Source organism: Mercenaria mercenaria, chromosome 12, assembly GCF_021730395.1.
Source record: "Mercenaria mercenaria strain notata chromosome 12, MADL_Memer_1, whole genome shotgun sequence".
NCBI lineage: Eukaryota > Metazoa > Mollusca > Bivalvia > Venerida > Veneridae > Mercenaria > Mercenaria mercenaria.
The window spans coordinates 50303013-50321030 of NC_069372.1; the positions used below are offsets into that span (position 1 = coordinate 50303013).

At 34.8% G+C, this 18018-nt stretch overlaps 1 protein-coding gene across 1 annotated transcript; it reads right to left on the bottom strand.

Moving 5' to 3' along the window:
- Window positions 1-193: 193 nt before the first annotated feature.
- On the bottom strand, window positions 194-16053 carry LOC123534894 (uncharacterized). The gene is made up of 14 exons (XM_045317357.2): window positions 15917-16053; window positions 14839-14972; window positions 13741-13910; window positions 13070-13175; window positions 12289-12389; window positions 9848-10009; window positions 8704-8800; window positions 7859-7925; window positions 6938-7077; window positions 5808-6058; window positions 5150-5207; window positions 4608-4822; window positions 1652-1860; window positions 194-737 (listed from the first exon to the last, which is right to left on the bottom strand). Exons 2-14 carry the CDS (start codon window positions 14969-14971, stop codon window positions 539-541), a joined length of 1908 nt encoding a protein of 635 aa, XP_045173292.2. The 5' UTR covers window position 14972; window positions 15917-16053; the 3' UTR covers window positions 194-538.
- Window positions 16054-18018: the final 1965 nt, after the last annotated feature.

Genomic DNA, 18018 nt, shown 5'->3' on the forward strand with positions numbered 1-18018 from the left:
GAGCCAGGTTAGAATACATCTTTCAGCGTAAGGATTGCAGTAAATTTAGCTTCAGCCTGTATTGAAACCCGTTATCTTGAAATCAAGTCTCTTATGGCTTGGTAATTTTTTTTAACTATTTCAAACTCCCTTTGCGTCTAGAATAGGTAATGGGGGAGTAGGGGAGATAATTTAAAAATAAAAAACAAACATCCACGTGCCCAACTGAGTTTTATTTTCTCCGACCATTTACATCTTTTATCGGCACCACACATTTACACATTCATATGGTCTTAACGAGTCTTACTTAGAATAAACAGTGCTTCTTAATTTGGGAATATCAGATTCTCCGACTAAGCGTGAATGTAAACAGTTCCTATTTGGGGAATATCCGATTCCCTGACTAGGATGTAATGCAAAAAAGTGCTTCTTATTTAGGCGTGAATCAAACACTCTGAACCGGAAATTGGTTATAGGTTACCATCTGATTTCTCTCAGCCAAAGAGTTTCTCAGGACATATCCAATTCCCTGAACTGTGATGGCTATAAGCACTGGTGATTACTTAGGAATATGGCGCCGAAAACGTAACGCCAAGTAAGCAGCGACCCTCAAGAAAATAAAAATAAGTGCGAAAGTGGCTAGGTAACAGTAGATCGGAAGCACCATCCCTGCTTCGTACAATATGTCCTTCGACGTTATTACTGCTGTCTCATTTTGTAAGCATTTTGGAAAGTCTCTTACGCTGGTACCGTTACACCTGAAAATAATATAGAACTGTAAAAATGCAGAAAAAATATCTTCTTTTTGTTTGTATGTTGTTGTCTAATCTATATTTTCTTCAACTGCATCTTCCAAAATTGACACATATTTCATAAAAAGATCAACTAAGATTGTGGATATTTTGAGAGCAACTTAAATTAGTTTTTCATATAAAGACTGGAGACTTTTTGTAAATATATAAAAAAAAAAAACAAACAGTTTAATGGTAAATGTATAACCATGCGACCTGTTTATGCCTCAATGTGCTATGTGCAAATTTGGTCGTTTTTTACTTTTTGTCGTCTGTAATTTATTTCATGTAAAAAATGGCGTTGTACCCCCGCCTGTGACAGTTAAAATAATACCAAAAGGATATATGCATATATGTCACATCAATTAGTCATAAAAGTTCAATGTGCATCATGTTCATGCATCAAAGCTTTGTTTGGCTACAGCACCCTGATACATGTTTTTATTTGAATCCGATGGACAAGACTGAACTGTAAAAATTGCTACTGGAATTAATATAATTTATAAACATATGTAGAATTATTCAACTAGAATATGATAAAATATACATTTACTATACTGGAATAGATAAATAGTTAGTTACAGTACAAAGTATTCTATGGTCTCAAACCTTTAGAGCGTTTTCTTAATTTCATGAAAAATGACCATAGCACCGTTGTCAATGTATGCCTTTCCGTATAATAGTAACATTTCTCACAGGATATAAGATACGCTTTGTTGACATTGTTTCGTGTATAGCATGAATTAGTAAAAGCTTCAAAAATTTAAACTTTTTTTTTCTTTCTAAGTACAAAAGTACTTAATTAACAGACTGAAAATGTCAGTCCTACAAACCGTTTATAAACCTTATAAAGAAAGGTAAAATATCAAATGTTTACTTACGGCAAAGGTTCCATATTGTCAAATACGATGATACAGATTGCACTTAATGGGTAATGGATGTGGGATAGATATTTCACCCAGGAAATCCATTGTGGAATAGACTGAGTTATAAATCCACTAAAGAGAAGGGAAATCAGTATTACTGTATTTCCTGTCAAAAATGCTATCTTAACGTCGGGAATAGCTGCACCAAGGAAATACCCCAATCCCTGAAATTAAAAACAATCTTTGATCATACAAAGCTCATTTTAATAAATTATTACTTCTCAAACGTGTCCACATATTCAAAGATTCAAACTGTATGTGTACGTGCATCATACGCCTGAAGAATAACTTTAAAACCCTTACATACATGTTTATCTGGTTTAAAGTTTCCTATATGCTTAGATATGGCAATATTCTGATAATATATGTTCTTTTTGAGGTTGATATACGTCTGCATTGTACCCTTTGGCCATTGTTCTACAAAAGGCATATCGCAGACGTTTATTGAACTTTTAATCACGTACATTGCTATATCACGTTGACGTCAGAACGCCATATGAGCCGTGCCATGGGAAAACCAACATAGTGGGTGTGCGACCAGCATGGATCCAGACCAGCCTGCGCATCCGCGCAGTCTGGTCAGGATCCATGCTGTTCGCTAACAGTTTCTCCAATTCCAATAGGCTTTAAAAGCGAACAGCATGGATCCTGACCAGACTGCGCGGATGCGCAGGCTGGTCTGGATCCATGCTGGTCGCATACCCACTATGTTGGTTTTCCCATGGCACGGCTCGTATGTTTTTGCATAATATAACTTGGGCATGTTGAATGGTATTTGTGTAATTTTAACGTATATTTTTTATTATCTATTTTAAGGTTTTTAATAAAGAAATGTAGAAAACATGCATAAGGCCACACCAAATTGAAAAGTTGTTCATCGGATTTTTTTCTGAAAAAATATTGAGGCGGCAAGCGAAAAAATAATTTAAATATTTTGTTTTTGTTTTGAGAAAAATTAGGAGCAAGCGAAGAGCGAAGAAATATGTCTGTCATGTTTTGGCTCTCGATTAACTAAATCAAACCTTAAGATATATTGTACAGCCCTTTTACGTTAAAATTAATTCACCAGGGATTGAGAAAACATGGGTACATTTTGGTTCGGGTAAGTTTTGACCTGCAGGCGCACAACAAAGCGATCTCGTGAAAAAAGGCAATAACATTGGCATACAGTACATTGTAATCAATTCTAACACGATCTACAGCAATTGCTATATAAACATATAGCGAAATCGCCTATACATGAATCTACGATAAAATATGGTTGGCTGTTACATTTCACCCCCTATGATTGTAACATAAGAGATTCTACTTCAGTTCAATTACATAAGAATTATTTCAGGGCCAAACGGTTGAAAACAGCATTTCAAAAACATAAACATAATAAAAAGTCATACTGACTTATGTGTAGGTCCGTAAAACACGCTCTGCGCACTCGTGATTTAATTATTACGCATCCAAACTCCTGCCCATATTTTATTAACTGATAAAATATAGGAACAGATTTATTATTTCTTAAATAATGTTACAGTATGCGTTTGAAAATATGTAATATACAACAATTCATAGCCTTAAGCCATAATCATGACATAGATATGTGACTTGACTATTAACTGCTATGAAAATGTAGCATTTTTAGCTCGACTTTTCGAAGTTATTGATAAAGTTAAATATCCCTGTTACTATTAAACCTTTTGACCTGAAACTTAAAATACTTATTAACTATCAAAGTCTACACCAGGAGAAACAATCCCCATAGCTTTGCTTTGAATCTTGACAGAGTTACGCCCCTTTTTAACTTAGAATTTTTTGGTTAAAGTTTTATATAACGTCCAATATCTCAGTTACTTTCAAAGCTATCGACTATTATGCCCCTTTTACTGACAAATCTCTAATTCAGTGGCAAGCACTGAGAAAAGTCAAGCGTGCTGTCTTAGGACAGCTCTTGTTCTAACTTTAAACTTTCTTAACGGATTAATTTTGTTGAAACAAAGTCTCAGTTAAGGTGTGAAATTGAGATTAACGTGCATTAACATTATTCTACTTCAGGATTGGAAAATTTGAAGATCTGAAGTGGTCTGAACACAACACATAAAGTAAATTCCTTACCCCATCCACTTTCGTATACAATAGGAAAAACATAAAAGTGACATGCATCAATACGTATTTACCCTTATCAAAATACTGTAGATTGATGTTATCAAATTAGTTAGTATGTTTTTTATGCAATTTTCAATGAAATAAATCCGATTTTGTAGCAACTCAAGTTGGTAAACATTCGAAGAAAATGGCGTAACTGCATAAGGGGAAATAACTTTAATGCAACTAAATATATGTATCACGATATATTAAAGATGAATGTTTTTATTGTGATTAAAGTCCATTTTGAAACAATCTGGTACTGGAATTATAAGCATTTTTACACTGTTACGTCCGTAAAAAGTAGCGCACCAACAAATTTTGGCTTGATTTTTTTCAATGGGGCGAGCGCATGCCAAAAACCAAAAATAATATTTTTGTGTTTCTGAAAATATACAAGCGTCAAATCTGATGTACAATTTTTTGATTTGATGAGGCCTAAAATACAGTTAGAAGATTAAAATCTTAACAAATAAAACACAAAAATGGAATGAATGTGCGGAAAATAATTCAGACTTAATTTGTGTACGTAAAGAAAATAACAAATCTTTGTTAGAACACATCGAAACAAAGAAGAAAAGCGGGACACGATTTGCAGAAAGTAGGTCTGCCAGTTGAGTGTAACACTGAAGTCAAGGGGAATATTTTCATGCAAGGACAAATTTTCCGACGATTCTTGCCAAGGAACTGAAAATGAAATCAATTTGGCCAAGTGTTTAGTAATAATCAGTAAAGTACATTGACTGACAGAAAATGAAAACAAAGTTCACTCTACCTGCGCACTAAAAACACTCATTATCAGTATTGGCCACGTGATGAAAAATTCCTGCACGCCGTTGAGTCCCGCCATCCAGTAGATAATAGTGTAAAACAATGTTGGCATCAGGAAAAGCAACGGTAGCTCGCTAATTGTCTTGGCAAAATAGTAGGCTGACAATCTATAGGCACCTGCCGCCCGCTCCTTAGATATCACTCGAATTTCTGCTGGAACTAAATTATGAATAACAGTTTACTTTAAAAGTTGCATGTAATAGCTATGATTAAAATTATAATGCACGGGTGCGACGAATACCTACAAATTCCATCAAAGGGTTATATAGGTGGCACTGGTGCCTCGAAATTTACATAAAACTATCATTTGTATCATATTGGTACGGTTTGTAGTAGGGCATACTATTATACAATGTGTTAAAGAGGCACTTAAATGTTACTTGTTTTGGGTGTAGCGCCGTGTTTAATAGTATTATAGTTATATAGCGGCGACCAGTATAGATGAGATTACAAGATGATGATGTAGTAATACAAAACACGACTTACATGCTAAAATTGCCTCGAACGCTGGTGCGAATGTCCAGAACGTTACACAAAAGAAACACTGTAAAGATCATACATATTAAGATTAATACAAAGTTCATCATTATTTAAAAATTTTTCCTATGTTAAAGATGATGGCGAAGCTCAAGATTTTAAGGTAAGAATCGTCTTTGTTGGTGAAAAATCCAAATTTAAAATGTATACGTTCCATCTTATTCGGAGGTAATCTTTAACACATGTTTGACTGGTTCAATCAAGCTTTAACGTGAAAATGGAGAAAACTCTAAATATTGTTTTTTTGGCTCCAGGCTTATGAGTATAAAAAATCAAACAATTTTGTCTCCGTTTAAAGCGATTTTCCTAGTGGTGACACTACCGAAACGTTTACAATTTATGCATCAAAAATCGAGTGGTGACTTCTTTGATATCTGCCATCCTAAAGCACTGAACGCCTGTTTTTGTTAAATACGAATGACAGAAACGTAAAACAAAACTAAAAATTTAGTAAAAGCCAAAACTTTCAAAACCAAATTTGCAAACCATGTACTTGTTTCGACTTTCATAGCTATTTCTTCGTTAAATATAAATGAACAAGTAGTTTCCATTTTATAATGTGATTTCTGTTCAGTAGTAATTTCACTGACAAATTGTATATACGCACCGCACCCATTTTGTCTCTAGCTACGTTGGCATCAGATGAAATCTGGAAAAATAGCATGCTTGCAATGACTGCCATTGTTGCATAATGAATGACGTCATAAAGATGTAAAATTCTTCCCCGTGACTGCTTGAAATTTCGCCAGGACAACATAAAAAACTGTGTGTAAAAACCAGTCGGCCATCTTTGTTGTGCAGACGATTTCATAGTGCCAGTGTCAAGGTCATCAAACGTAACAATTGTTCCAGACGAATCTGAAATAGTTCAGTAAGATCTCTGTTATGATGCCGACAATCGGCACGGAGCCACCGTGGTCGAGTGGTTAAGGTGACTGACTTCAAATCACTTGTACCACACTGATGTGGGTTCGAAAATTTTCATGTGAGGAAGTCGTCCAGCTGGCTTACGAAAGGTTGGTGGTTCTACCCAGGTTCCCTCCCACCTGGGGTCTTCCTTCATCATCAAAGCTGGAAAGTCGCCATAATTATGACCTAAACTGTGTCGGTGCGACGTTAAATCCAACAAAAACAAACAATTTACACATTTTATGTACTCTACGACAATAATATTATGCTTATTATGTTGTTTTCAAATGGTGCATTGTACACCTTCAAGACATATGATCAGGTAAACATAAAGGGAAATGTGACCACGCAAATTTCCACTATAATTATACAGATCTAGAAAAGTAACATCGTCCCCTGGCGGACATGTGTTTGTTGAATTAGAAATACTTGAATAGAATTTTACCAAAATACAATTAGAGAATAACCAAGAAAGTTGCGCAAGTTTGTAAACAAGTTTACTTTGTTTTTAGATAATAGCATTTTATATAAATGGATACAAGTCCAAATAATGATGCAACAGCATCCGAATAGTTAGCTATGTTTATATGGAGCACATAGGGATACATAATATTAAACACTGGAGCAAAACATGGATTAAACATATTAACAGTATCATCTGAATAACGTGAATGATCAGTAAATGCAGTCATAACATTTCCCTGTGTATCTAGAGAAAGACTTATTTTTTAAATAATATAAACATCATTCGCAATAAAACAAAAACAAATCTGCGAAGTTGTGCACGACTATCATTAAGAATTGAACTGAAAATATAAATTCACTTACATCTTTTGCTTATTATGCATGAAGTTGAATTACTCTTTTTTAAAGAATCACTGAAAACAATTTCCGGCATTTTATTGCCATTGTTGAATGTCCCATTTCTGTCAATATCTTGTTTCGTTGCCAGTTCGTTCATCATAATTCTGTTGACATAAAACATTACTTATTAATTGATTATATAAGCAAAACACGTAGTTTTTCTTTTCATATTTTCTTCAAAACTTTACACAGGTAAAACAAGGATTAATATCCAACAGTCTAGGGCCCGTATTTATCAATGTTTAATGCGTGAAATTTTGTCTTAACTTAAAAAGAACATCATATGTAAACAGGTCTTCTGATTTTATAACCAACAGAATACCTGCCGTCTGCAAGCTTTTGGTATTACATGTATAAATGCAGGTTCTAAAATTGTATACAGAACAGAAGACCAAGTCGCTTTCAAGCTTTTGATATTGTATGTATTGTATTTATACAGGTCCAGGGACCAAGAAGCTTGCAAGTCTATGTAAGTCCAAAAGATGCTTAAAACAGAACACAAAGCCGCTTGCTAACCTTTCGTAGTGTATGTATTTATGCATTTCCAAAGATGTTTTTAAAAAAGAAGACTTGTGACATGTAAAAAATAAAAGATAAGTGAAAGACTCCATAGACACATTTAGCACAGTAAACACAGTCACTGCCACACATCGCAACCATATTCGACAAATATATGAGACAGCTGTGCTCAAACCTTCAGTGCATGTAATAATAGTAATAATAGCTTTGTGCAGTTCCAGGAGACAATTAACAACATAAGATCTATTAGATATTTAATGTATTTACAGTTTAAAGAAAGGATATAAAATCACTACATCATCATCTCATCTATACGACATTCTATAAATTATACGACATCAATCGGATACCATTGTTATAACTTACACGGACTTTTGTTTATAAGCGCACACAATCTCGTCGATTTTTGCTTGATCTGCTTTGAGCACTTCAACTGAAAGAAGAAACAGAACAAACTTTTCAATAATCAAAAGGCTGTAATATATCAAATTATTAAAACTTAATAATGAACATCGGGTACAATTCCAAGTATCCTATTTAAATAGTTTGAACATTTCTAACTTGATAAATAGAATAGCCAGCACTTGACATGATGTTAAGTAGAAACTATCTAGCAGGCAGCGACAAATGACCATAAAATGTATATTGTCTGAGTTCGCTTTTACATTGTTTAAGGCAATTGTAGGGTAAGTCTAAAACTTTAGACTGATGATCGGAAAATATGTTTTGTACGGACTGAACTTTGCTGAGCTGTTAACTTCAGACTTAATTTCATCATGATATGTGCTGATTTACCAGTTATAGTGCAAACAAATTAAGCATTTAAAAGTATAAGTCTAAATTTCAGGTTTTAATTTGTTTATGTGTTTGTTTTTGGTGTAGCGCCGTTTTTTAAGTTATGTAACGGCGGGCAGTTAACCGAATCAGTTTTCATATGATTCTGTACCAGTGCTAACTTGTTTTCCACACGTAATTTCCAATTTCTCCATATAATCCAGAAGTAAAGTGAAGGACAACTGATTTCAATGTCTTTTATCGAATCGTCACAGAGAACATACGCCTCGCCCGAGGATCGAACACACGTCACTGATATCTGTCTCGGCGGCCTATTGAGTTAGGCGGGCGGGCATTCAGGTTTTAAAGTTTATGAATTCGGGCCCAGATCGAGTATAGTATTAAGATTCAATCTTACTGAAATATACTTAACATACGGAAGAAATCTGCAGGGTTGTACATTGCGTCACATTTAAAGCCAACTTGTTCGAGAAAATCTAAAGGCTCCTTGTGCGCTCCCCCATAATAAGCAACCTGCAATATTTTTGTATTATTTTGTACAAACAAGCCCCGATAAAAAAGATATTTGTCTTTGGATTTGAGTTTTCTCAGATCAAATTATTTACATTATGTTTCAGTGACTTAGGTAACTAATAACTAATCTGTTTACAAAATGTTCCCTAAATTATATGTCTAAAAATGTTTCCCGAATTTAAGCCAGCCAACGACAAAATATTTAGAAAATATTTCCCAGGTCAACAAATATCCAGAAAATATTTCTCGAAGTTGAAAATATTTCTCGAAATTGAGATAACAAACAATAAAGTGTCAGAAAATGTGTGGGTTTTTTTTTCGGATTTGAGATAACTAACAACAAAATTTCTAGTAGGAAATGTTTCCCAGATCTGGGTAACTAACATTGAAATGTCTAAACGTTTCTCAATTTTAATTAAGATATTAACTAACAACAAAATTTGTAGAAAATATTACTCGGAATTGAGATAACAAAACAAACAACAAAAACGTCTACAATAAATCTCCCGTATTTGAGGTAACTAACAAAATCACGACAAGAGACATTACTACTCCCCAGAACTCAAGTTGAGATACTAAGGAGGGGAGGGGCAAAATAACCAGTCTATGTAACTCCAGTCACAACAGTACGCATGTCAAAAGAGTCAGACAGGGACCTCGGATTGCAAATGTTGTTAGACGGAGGAAGAAGGAGGAAAGTATTTGATAGATACTTACATAGGCTTATCAGTATTATGCTTTGGGATAAAGAATTGTCCAAATGAATGAATATAGAATAATACACATACTGAACAAACATATGATATGTAATAAATAAACAACATTATCAGCCAATATTGCTAAAGTAGACAGACGATACAAATCCTCACATACTTCCCAAATATCCTTTCTCGAAATGAAAAGAAAGTAAATTCCGTCTGACAAAAATATTTGATGTACTGTATAGTCTTTACTGCCTTCGATATCGTCATGTGACATACTTTGTAAAGTTGACAACAAGACATGTTAAAAACTAAATATGCATGGAATAAAATTGAAAGCTACTACCTTGCCATTGGCTAACAACAGTAAAGAGTCAAACATATGGTAGATCTGGCTGGATGGCTGGTGTATAGACACAATAATTGTTTTATTGTACTGAGCGGCGAATGTCTTCATCTGTCTGATAAGTGACAACGCTGTACTGGAGTCCAGACCCGATGTTGGTTCCTGAAATTATGATAGAGTACTATTCTGCGTTTATGACCATTGCCAGATCAGGACTGACCGTGATAAAAAAAAAACGGTCAACCGTGGACAGGCTTTAAAATTTAAACTTTTAAGTGTATGTGCTCTTCTCGAGACAAGCCCGATGTTGGCACATAAAACAACTGAAAAATATTTAAGAGTAAATATGTTAAATCACATAAGCGCTTAATGTTTCATGAATGAGACTAGAATATTTTGAAACATACGCAGCATGAATATAACAAGAGCAAAGCTTGCCGTTGTCAATGCTCTTCTGTTAATGCTAGACATAAAACAATATACAACAAGAATAATTGTTCTCCGCCTTCTTACTCACCTACTGACGAAAAACAAATGTATAAAGTTTTGAAGCTATAGTTTTAATATCGAAGTCAAAAAGGGTGGATCTTCTTAGCACGAAAAGTCCACTATTGCTTGTACGAGTATACTAACAATAAACAAGTTTGAAATGAAAAAGATTCAATGCTTAACTCTTATAGTTTTCAAAAAAAATGGACCTATATAAAGCATCTTAACCAAGAAATTCTAATTTTATATTTAAAAGGGCCATAATTGCAGCACAATCTATTCTTGTCTCGGCCTATTTACCAATCTTATGATAATACAAGTGTTCGAAGCTGCAATTCTTTAGCCTTTATAGAACATTTTAACAAAAAAATACCAATTTTCCATGTACAAGATGGACATACGTGTGACAAAAAAAAACAAGAATGAGTTATAGTCATCAGCCTTTTCAAAGCAACTCTATTAAATTGTTTCAAAGCTATCCGACATGTGGACCCTAACACTTTTTTAACAAAGAAATATCATTTTTCTATGTACACAAATATATTGTCTTAAGTCTGGAAAATGCAAGAGAGAATTCTATTTCTTTAGCTACTTATTACGGTGATAAACAAATGCAAACAAATAAAGCTATTTGGTCCTATAGTTTTCAAGACAATAGGACGTTAACATAAATCTTAACCGACGTAGTCATACGTACTTAAACGTAGAACGGCGAACAGGTTCGTAGCTGAAAAACCAACGTTTTGAACGTTATGCAACGCAGGCTCGATGGATGAAGGTCAAAGGTCACATTTTCTGTTTACATATTGACCAGTGTCATGTGATAGTGACCATAAATATATCAACTGTGACAACTTGTCTTATGGCATACAGTTTCATAATACTTATGTCATGATTACGAACTATCTCCTCATGCTATAAAAAAAATAATAAATGCATGATGAACCTACCTTTTTCTACACTACACCTAGAAGCCCATTTAATCATGTTTTACTGGTTTTTACACATTTATATACTTATAATTGAGCCGTGCCACGGGAAAACCAACATAGTGGGTATGCGACCAGCATGGATCCAGACCAGCCTTCGCATCCGCGCAGTCTGGTCAGGATCCATGCTGTTCGCTAATAGTTTCTCCAATTCCAATAGGCTTTAAAAGCGAACAGCATGGAGCCTGACCAGACTGCGCGGATGCACAGGCTGGTCTGGATCCATGCTGGTCGCATACCCACTGTTGGTTTTCTCATGGCGCGGCTCATATATAATATTATTTCAACATTAGATTTAGCCCTTGAGAAAGTCATTAGAGATTTTTTTTATTTTTTTTATAAATTTTACTCAGTTTTTTATGAGTAAGTCCGCGAACGCAACTCTTTGTTTTTGTTCCTATATCTTTCAGTATTGAAATTAAAACTTTGAAATATGTCACACTTTTAAAAAGCTATGTTGAAATTTACATAATAAACATTAAAGATATGATTTAATGAACTTGTCCCAATTCTTTTAATTTCAAAAAAAAAAAAAAAAGCACACATGAAAAAAGTGTTTTTTTTACGAAACGAGCGGACGGTAAACTATAACTCCTAGTCTAGTATACTAAATACAGCAACAACAACATTTATTAAGAGTGTACGGATATATTAGCGTTCTCCTAAATATGGTTATGGTATAAATGATCTAGTTACGAAGGAAATGTGGGTGAGAGAATGACACAGCAATAAATGCGTAAATATCTTCATATAGATGCGTTTTAAACGAAGTGCAGAAACATAATCGTTCGTAAGCATAAATGAAGCAAGGGTATATATATTACGTCATACTTAATCAAGCAATGATGTTTATTACGTCATACTTACATCAAGCAAGGTGTATATTACGTCATACTTAATCAAGCAAGGGTGTTTATTACGTCATACTTAATCAAGAAAGGGTGTTTATTACGTCATACTTACATCAAGCAAGAGTATATCTGGATCTGTCAGTAGTTCACAAGCGATGCTTGCTCTTTTCTTCTCTCCCCCGGACAATCCTCGCTCAAACATGTCTCCAATAACTAGAGCAGTAAATGATTTAGAACAATATGACTATTATAAGTTAAACTGAGACGACTATATTTAAAACAATAGCTTACGCTTACTTCAATTTGATTAAGTGCATGAAAATTTCCAATTTAAATAAATAAACATTTAATATACATAGCAAAAATTTCTGAGTTCTCTCAAATCCTAACCAAAGGACACTATGTAGTTTTGACTTCTCTCGTTAAACAGGATGAAATATTAAAAAAATTATTCTTGCAAGGATACAGGCGAGGAGTAGAAAGTTGTGCATGTTTCTTCAACTCTCAAGCAACTCCCAAAATGTCCTTTTGACGACAATACAAATGGGCTGAATTGATTAAAGACATACCATTTCAACATTACAGTCAGGCGAAAACACAGTGTAATGTTCAATAAAGGTGACAGAGGAGTAGTTTCGAACTTCGGCCGAAAATTTGACTACCAGGATCTCGGACGTATTTCAAAGTTACGAAAAACCCATCCCCTTGCACCAAAGGCATATTTTACATCCTAATGAAAACTTTTGGTCTTACTGCCATCTGCTATGACGAACATATATTTATATCCATACAAAAAGTAAACTAAGACTCCTAGTTTAGTATACTTAGTACATATAGTATTGAAACATGTTTCATACTAATGCTCGTTCGAGAAATCGTATTTCTAGTAATACCTGTGTTTACGCATTTTCGTATATCTAACATGTTGACGATTTCATCCACTCGGTCTATCTTCTCTGCACGTGAAATATGCTCGGGTAATCTTATCATGGCTGTAAACTGAAGAATACTAGTTTCAAATATTTTTTATGTCAGTCGTTTTTTTTCTTCATATTTTGGTTTTAGTCAATTAATTGGATGTATTTTTCTGCATATATTTTTCAGATATATTCTGCAAGGTCGTCCGTTGTACTGAAAATATCTACATTGATGTCTCTTAAGGTTATATATAAGTTGGTGTTCAGTTTAAAGTGCTAAGTTCACGTGGATCAATTCAAAATCATAGTATTAATAGATATTTTTTATATAAAAGACTAGAATGAGTCGAGAGGCCTCCGTGGCCGAGTGGTTAAGGTCGCTGACTTTAAATCACTTGCCCCTCATCGATGCGGGTTCAAGCCTCACTCGGTGTGTTGAATTCTTCATGTGAAGAAGCCATCCAGCTGGCTTACGGAAGGTCGGTCGTTCTACCCAGGTGCCCGCTCGTGATAAAATAATGCATGGAGCGGCACCTGGGGTCTTCCTCCACCATCAAAGCTGGAAAGTCGCCATATGACCAATGATTGTGTCGGTGCGACGTTCCTGAATTATGTATGTCATGCTATGAGTATTTCACGTAACTTACATAAAGCGTTTCCCACAATGTAAGGCGAGAAAAGAAAACATCTTCCTGCAAAACGAACCCTAACCGGCGTCTCAACTGTTTGTCAAAGTTCTTTCCGGATAGAGTGATCTCCCCTGTAGATAATGGCTGCCTTCCAGCAATTGCATTTAGCAGTGTTGTTTTTCCGGCACCTACCAAACGAAATCTAAACGACTTAGTTAGATGTATAAAAAGGCATGTTTTTACTGACAAGGTCAGTTTCAACTAATATAAACACATACAAAACGTAAAATGCGAATTTTTGGACTAAAGTCAATTATTTTCATGTGTACTTAAGAATTACGAAGTTTCTGCATTTATTTTTTAGGAAAGAAGTATACTTTATCATTCATTTTCTATCTATTTTGATTGTTGTTGTCGAATAAAACTGTTATATTGTGATAAAGTGTGATTTTATTTGCATTTTGTATGACAGGAGTCAATTTTATGATAATAAATTAATATCACTCCGGTGACTGTCACTACGGTCATGGACAAGTTTATAAGGTTACAGCATAATGTAATATATGCAGCTTTCGTCCATTTTCATCCGCCCTTTGTAATAAATATGTACAGTTTCTTTGAGCATGTTACTTACACAATAGGTCAATTTCAGTATATATGTATAATTATGTGTGTGACTTTTAAACGGTGCTCCGTTAGGACCATATCGTTGTTCCGCCTTTTGCCCTGTCGGTTGGTGATGGCAACAGTACGATAAAACGATGCAAAACCGCGATGATACGATGCAGTAGCATGGTAATTCAATGCAAATTCGTGAAAACATGATGCAAAAATGCGATATGAAATCGTTCTCGTTATTATCACTACCGCGCATAAGCACCGTGTTATCGTGCCATCGCCTCTTTGATGTAAACATATTGCTTTTATCTTAAAGTGACATGTCACAATATGAAGTTTTAAAAAATGTGAATAAAATTAAAACATCCCCATAAAATCGTGTATTTTATTTTATGCGATTATACTTATTTTGTTTTCTTATAAATAAACTATGCATTGAGAAATATATTTTACGTGATAATATAATATTAAGAACAACTTTTAAAATCATAATTATACCTGAAGGTCCCATGACCGCAAGAAAATCTCCACTGCATGATGCAAACGTGACGTTGTTTAGAATATGTGTCGTCTTGGCAGCAACAGATACGCCATTGATACATAAAACGGTATCCAAGGCAACAGTTTTCATTCTAATGTAAAAATATAAACAGTGTTACGACAAAATTATAGCCGCTCCATGAAAAACCAATATAGCGCATTTGCGACCAGCATGGATCCAGACCAGCCTGCGCATCCGCGCAGTTTGGTCAGGATCCATGCTGTTCGCTTTCAAAGCCTATTGTAATTAGAGAAACCGTTAGCGAACAGCATGGATCCTGACCACACGCGCAGATGCACAAGCTGGTCTGGATCCATGCTGGTCGCAAATGCACTATGTCGGTTTTCTCATGGTGCGGCTTATTTGGTACATACCTCATTCCCGCCTATATATAAAATTTTGTATCTTGTATCTTATTAAACATAAAAGACTTTTTAAAAAGAGGATAATATATTATGTGGTTAAGGTCTATTTTTACTTATTTTCTGAACACCATAACCATCGAATTTAGACATAAATCGTCTTATATCAACAGTATCGTACATACAATATAGCTATTATACAATCATAATAATCTTTTATGTCTTTCACAACTAAGTTTTGTATTCGAGGTGATAAGATTGATACAATAGTGAAATGATAACAGTGAACAAATTGCTCAGTATCATCGCAATATTTCAAGTTGATCGAAACCATTACTATGTTTTAAATCATACGATTATTAGTACCTCCGTATATGTTTTAAATGAGATATAAAATAATCAAATTTCAATCATCTTAAAGATTATGCTTTGGTCTCGTAAAAATTGTGTGATAATGAAAACCTGTCCAAATGAATTTCAGGCTATAAAAGATCCAAACATTCAACATTATTTCAGGATGTTTTATATAAACCTTTATAAAATATATATAAAAAACAGCACCTTTTTTCGGTTTGGTTATCCTTCATTTCATTTTTATTTAGTATACGTTTAAGAAAAATATTTTTTTTTGCAAAATCTTTAAATAATATTATGAGAAAGAACTAGTACATACCTCAATGAAACTGTTATCCGTTCTCTTTATATCCACTGTTACCCGTTCCCTTTAAATACACTTTCCGCTGTAAGTTTAGCAATTTACAGAACAAGCATGCTTTTAAAAACGTGACTTTAAAAATGTGCAGGCGCATATATATAAAGGCTTAAAGGTTGTACAGGTCGGACAATACAAGCTTTATTTTACTTCAATAGCGCTTGATCGCCTGACCGTGAAAATGTAACACCTCCCGACCGTGGCCGATAGGTCAGTTAGTTGTAGTCCATAAACTAGTTTTGTTGATTAGTTCATGAATACCCTAGATATTGACAATCAATGAGCCACACCATGACAAAACCAACATAGTGCGTTTGCGACCAGCATAGATCCAGACCAGTCTGCGCATCCGCGCAGTCTGGGTAGAATCCATGCTGTTCACTTTCAAAGCCTATTGCAATTAGAGAAACCGTTAGCGAACAGCATGGATCCTGACCAGACTGCGCGGAAGCCGCTATGTTGGTTTTCTCATGGCGCGGCTCAAATGTTTTGTAAGTTTGTCTTTACGAACTTTTTGTGAATTGAATTGAAAAACATGTCAAAGTCTGCAGCCAGTATCTCCATTTCCGCAGATTTATAGAAGTTCGTGGTACTTATCCTTCACTGCTTATAACCAATTCGGAGTGTTTAAAACTTTAAAAAGAACTATTAAAACATGGGCATGTTGCATATTATCTCGATTCTCGTATGTCTTTTACGTAAAGTGGATCAAATATACGACGGATGTCCCATTAGTTACCACTGGAAAATGCAAGTAAAATTATGGGCGTCAATTCACGGGGTTTTCACAGGCATTCAACAAGACATTTTGGAATAAACTTAAAAAACAACAACATATAAAATGTGTCTAAGAATTATAGTTTTACACAAAGTTAAAGTAGAGAACATAACGGCCCCCGGCGCATGTCGTAAAGCTATTACAGTCAAGTACATGCATCGTAATGTGCACCTTTTCTAAAAAAAAACTTCCCTTGTATGCTCAATGCACTTCCAATGGCCGAGGAACCCATCACAAAAAGCACGCGACATCCATAAATCGTTATTATATTTATTGAAGTATATAGTCGATGTACAATTGAACAGTTACAGCATCCGATGATTTCTGAATACCCCGTATGCCATTGATACACTAGTGTGTGTCCGCGAAACATTCTCATGCCTCTCAATATGCTGCAACTTCTTTAAGAGTATATGGTGGAGTCATCTGTATTCTGTACAGATTCTGATTACTTTCCGTTTCGCATCGGCACCTTCCGACGTCGACATTTTGCATGATACGTTTGATTATGGTATACATGAAACAAATACTATGCAAATACTAAGGAAGCCACTTTTTTTTAAGTTGACGATGTGACGTCACAGTAATTTACGCTAACGCAGGTGGAAATGTTGACAATATGTGTTGTCAAAGCAGTTTGAAAATGGATCACACATTCTTTTGTGCCTTCTGGTTGCGCCTGTCAAATGTATCAGACCTCAATAAAAATAAAGAACATTTTTATGCAGTCGTCGTTTGACAAAAATCGTTTACAGTGTCTTTAAAATAGACAATATGTACATACGTGAATAAAATTGCAATTGGACGTCATTAAAATGATTTAGTCAAAGTGTCTACTATTTATTGGGACAACCCTCGTACATATATTTTTTATCTGTCATTTTTTTTTGTCAATAAGACACGTACATTCGTCGTTCGTTGTCGAACCCATCATTATCTCCTGCCTTTTCTCGAAGAATAAAAAGAGGGACGCAGAAATGGGGAGCGCCGGTACGTCACACTTTATGTCTGGACAAACAAATCCGTTACGGGATTTTGATATTACTTGGCAGACATTATATGTGTACTGGTCACAATTATTGAGGACTACTGGTCACAAATACTGATGACCATGTCTAAAATAGTGTTTTATTACAATTTAGGTCGCCATTCGCCATCACAGATGTGTGCTAGACCCATTGTGTCTCAGAGTTGTTAACCATGGGACGAGTCACATTCCGAGTGTACAGCCATTCAGTTTGATATGAAAACTTCTGTTTATGGATAAATTCGATATTCTGAATTT

Excerpts from the sequence above, each read along its gene's own strand:
- LOC123534894 (XM_045317357.2), bottom strand. The coding sequence starts at position 14,971 with ATGAAAACTGTTGCCTTGGATACCGTTTTATGTATCAATGGCGTATCT. Across the intron at positions 7,078-7,858 it reads GCTTATAAACAAAAGTCCGT|AATTATGATGAACGAACTGG; the intron begins GTAAGTTATAAC and ends TTATGTCAACAG. Across the intron at positions 1,861-4,607 it reads TGAGTGTTTTTAGTGCGCAG|GGATTGGGGTATTTCCTTGG; the intron begins GTAGAGTGAACT and ends TTTTAATTTCAG.